At 55.8% G+C, this 2,213-nt stretch overlaps 2 protein-coding genes across 2 annotated transcripts in view; one reads left to right on the top strand and one right to left on the bottom strand.

Annotated features, from left to right (window-relative positions):
- GUITHDRAFT_103828 (hypothetical protein) overlaps positions 1 to 1,222 on the top strand; it is a gene marked incomplete at both ends in the record, with an annotated part of 6,704 nt that extends 5,482 nt beyond the window's left edge. Inside the window, 4 exons of the mRNA XM_005837527.1 lie at positions 84 to 209; positions 526 to 686; positions 926 to 1,028; positions 1,154 to 1,222. Coding sequence (XP_005837584.1) covers positions 84 to 209; positions 526 to 686; positions 926 to 1,028; positions 1,154 to 1,222 — 459 coding nt within the window. The remainder of the gene's footprint in view (positions 1 to 83; positions 210 to 525; positions 687 to 925; positions 1,029 to 1,153) is intronic.
- A 146-nt stretch (positions 1,223 to 1,368) lies between these two features.
- GUITHDRAFT_161835 (hypothetical protein) lies at positions 1,369 to 2,213 on the bottom strand (the record flags this gene model as incomplete). Its single annotated transcript, XM_005837526.1, has 1 exon — positions 1,369 to 2,213. The coding sequence occupies exon 1, from the start codon at positions 1,831 to 1,833 to the stop codon at positions 1,369 to 1,371; it is 465 nt and encodes a 154-aa protein (XP_005837583.1). The 5' UTR covers positions 1,834 to 2,213.

The following is a 2,213-nucleotide window of genomic DNA, read 5'->3' as shown; positions in this document are numbered from 1 at the left end:
TCCTCCTCCTCCTCCTCCTCCTCCTCCTCCTCCTCCTCCTCCTCCTCCTCCTCCTGTCCTCTCTCACACTCGGTTGTCATCAGGAGGAGAGGAAATGGAAGCGAGTCAACCTCGACAACTTTGCCAACCCGAGCCTCCGTCTCCTCAAGGACAGGAAGTCTTCTGTCAGCGAGATGGGTTGGCACGAAGAGAAGAAGAAGCGGGAGAAGGTCAGCGAGTCTTTTCGCTTCTCCCATCACTCGCCCGCTCCTTCCACTCCTCCCTCCCCCTCCTCCCTTCTTCATCATCCTCTTTTTCACGCAAGTCACGGGAAACCTTCTGCCATCCTCTCAAATGTCTCCCTCCGACCTCTCCTCCTCTGGTCTATCTATAGCTCTTCCTCGCCTCCCTTTCCCTCCTTCCCTGACACTCACTGCTTCCCCAGCGGCCCGGCAGTACAGACAATCCTCCCGTCCGGTCAGCTCTCTTGCCCTCCTCTCCGCCGCTAACTCTCCTCCTCCAGACAGGCTGCATGGATCAAAGTAGAAGGCGAGCACGAGCAGCCGCAGCCGCAGCGCGCTCGACATGGTCACGGTCCTGAGGCCGGAGGGGAGGAGAGGGCATCCGGGCATCATCATCGCCATCACCATCACCATAAGGGCGGCGACGAGGAGCGAGTCAGGCCCAGCAGGAGGAAGCAGCAAGAGGTGAGCAAGAGAAACTTGCCAACTCCCTGACGCGCATGAAAGTTCTACGGCCTCCTCATGAACCAAGGGAGAGGGCTCACGAGGTAGAAACATCCTTCCTGGCCCCAATCTCGCTCGATCCACCTCGTATCGACTCCTCCCACCCGTCCCCTCCCTTCCTCCCATCAGCCATTCCTCCCTCCCTTCCTCCCGTGCTCCCGTGCTCCCGTCAGCCCCCCTCGCTCATGACAGCCGTGCAGGTCTTCATCTGAGAACTCTCTCTCATGGTCAGCCATCCAAGACGCGCAGAAGAGGCCGATGATGCGCAAGTCGTCTTCCTTCAAGGAGAGCAGCTGCAGCGAGGTGAGGAGGGGGTTGGTCAAACTAGAGCACGTTTATTCACATTCACAGTTGGACCTCCTCCTCCTCCTCCTCCTCCTCCTCCTCCTCCTCCTCTCAACTGCTGCTGACGTGCTGTCTGTTCGCAGCTCTTCACACCATCCGGCAACATCGCTTTTCCTCGTGACGCTGGTCCCCCGGACATCTCGGTGGAATGAAGCAGAACGGAACACCTGATTGCTGCTGCGCAAGGCAGTATCTTCCTATGTACATATGTCTTCTATCTACCATGTGATGATAAAGATGTTCTCTGTAATCTACACGAGCTACTGTTTGCAACCCGAACAGCTCATCTTCCAGCTTCTCACATGTCAAGACTTGCGAGGTCCAGGCACGCGTTGTTCCGGGTCAGAGGAGCAAACTTCCTGATGAGAAACTTGGGCTGCAAGTGATTTGTCATGGCGCGCTTGCGGTCGAGGAGGAGGGAGGGATCAAGATTCATGTCCCAGTGCGGCTGGCACGTCCTGGACAGCGTCCTGCAGTAGTTGAGCCGCAACGAAAAGTCTTGCCCCAAGTCCATCGATGAGTCTCCTCCCTGCATCGCCTCCTCGAAGATGTCAACGGGACCAGACGCTTTCTCGGGATGTGAGAACATGTCATCGCTTCCGCTCATGCTCTTGGCACAGATATGCTTCTTGCCGTCAGCAAAGTTCGCCATGGCGATCGAGGCAGGTCCACTCGGTCCCATGTCCTGGAAGCCGTTCAGGCGCTCATTCCTCGCCATGCACGGATCTGTACTGTTTCTGCAATCAAAGCTCATTTCTGCCATGATTTGATATGTAGGATTTTGCAGTCTTCACAAAAACGCTCTGTTCCTTCCAGATGCCAAACGTCCGAACAATCCGATAATGTTCTACGAGTTTGTAAGGTGATATTGGAACCGTCTCGCCACTCTTTTCCCCTATTTTCATTCAATGATGAGCTCTCCGGTCTTGTACGTCACTGATATTATCCTCACCAGACTTGCAGGGGGGTTCCTGTTGTTCCGACTCTTCCGCCTGTCTCTAGTCTCTCGTCCTTGCTCGCTCCCTCTCTTCCACTGCCTTGTACTTCCCTCCTCGTTCCAAGTGCCTGCCTTCTTGACTCGGCTCTTGTCCTTGCACTGAATCCTCTTCTATGCTCCCCCTTTGTCGCTGCTCTCGCTGTTCC

Source organism: Guillardia theta (genome assembly GCF_000315625.1).
Source record: "Guillardia theta CCMP2712 unplaced genomic scaffold GUITHscaffold_14, whole genome shotgun sequence".
Classification (NCBI taxonomy): Eukaryota; class Cryptophyceae; order Pyrenomonadales; family Geminigeraceae; genus Guillardia; species Guillardia theta.
The sequence above is the reverse complement of the archived record's forward strand: the minus strand, read 5'-3'. Positions and strand labels throughout refer to the sequence as shown.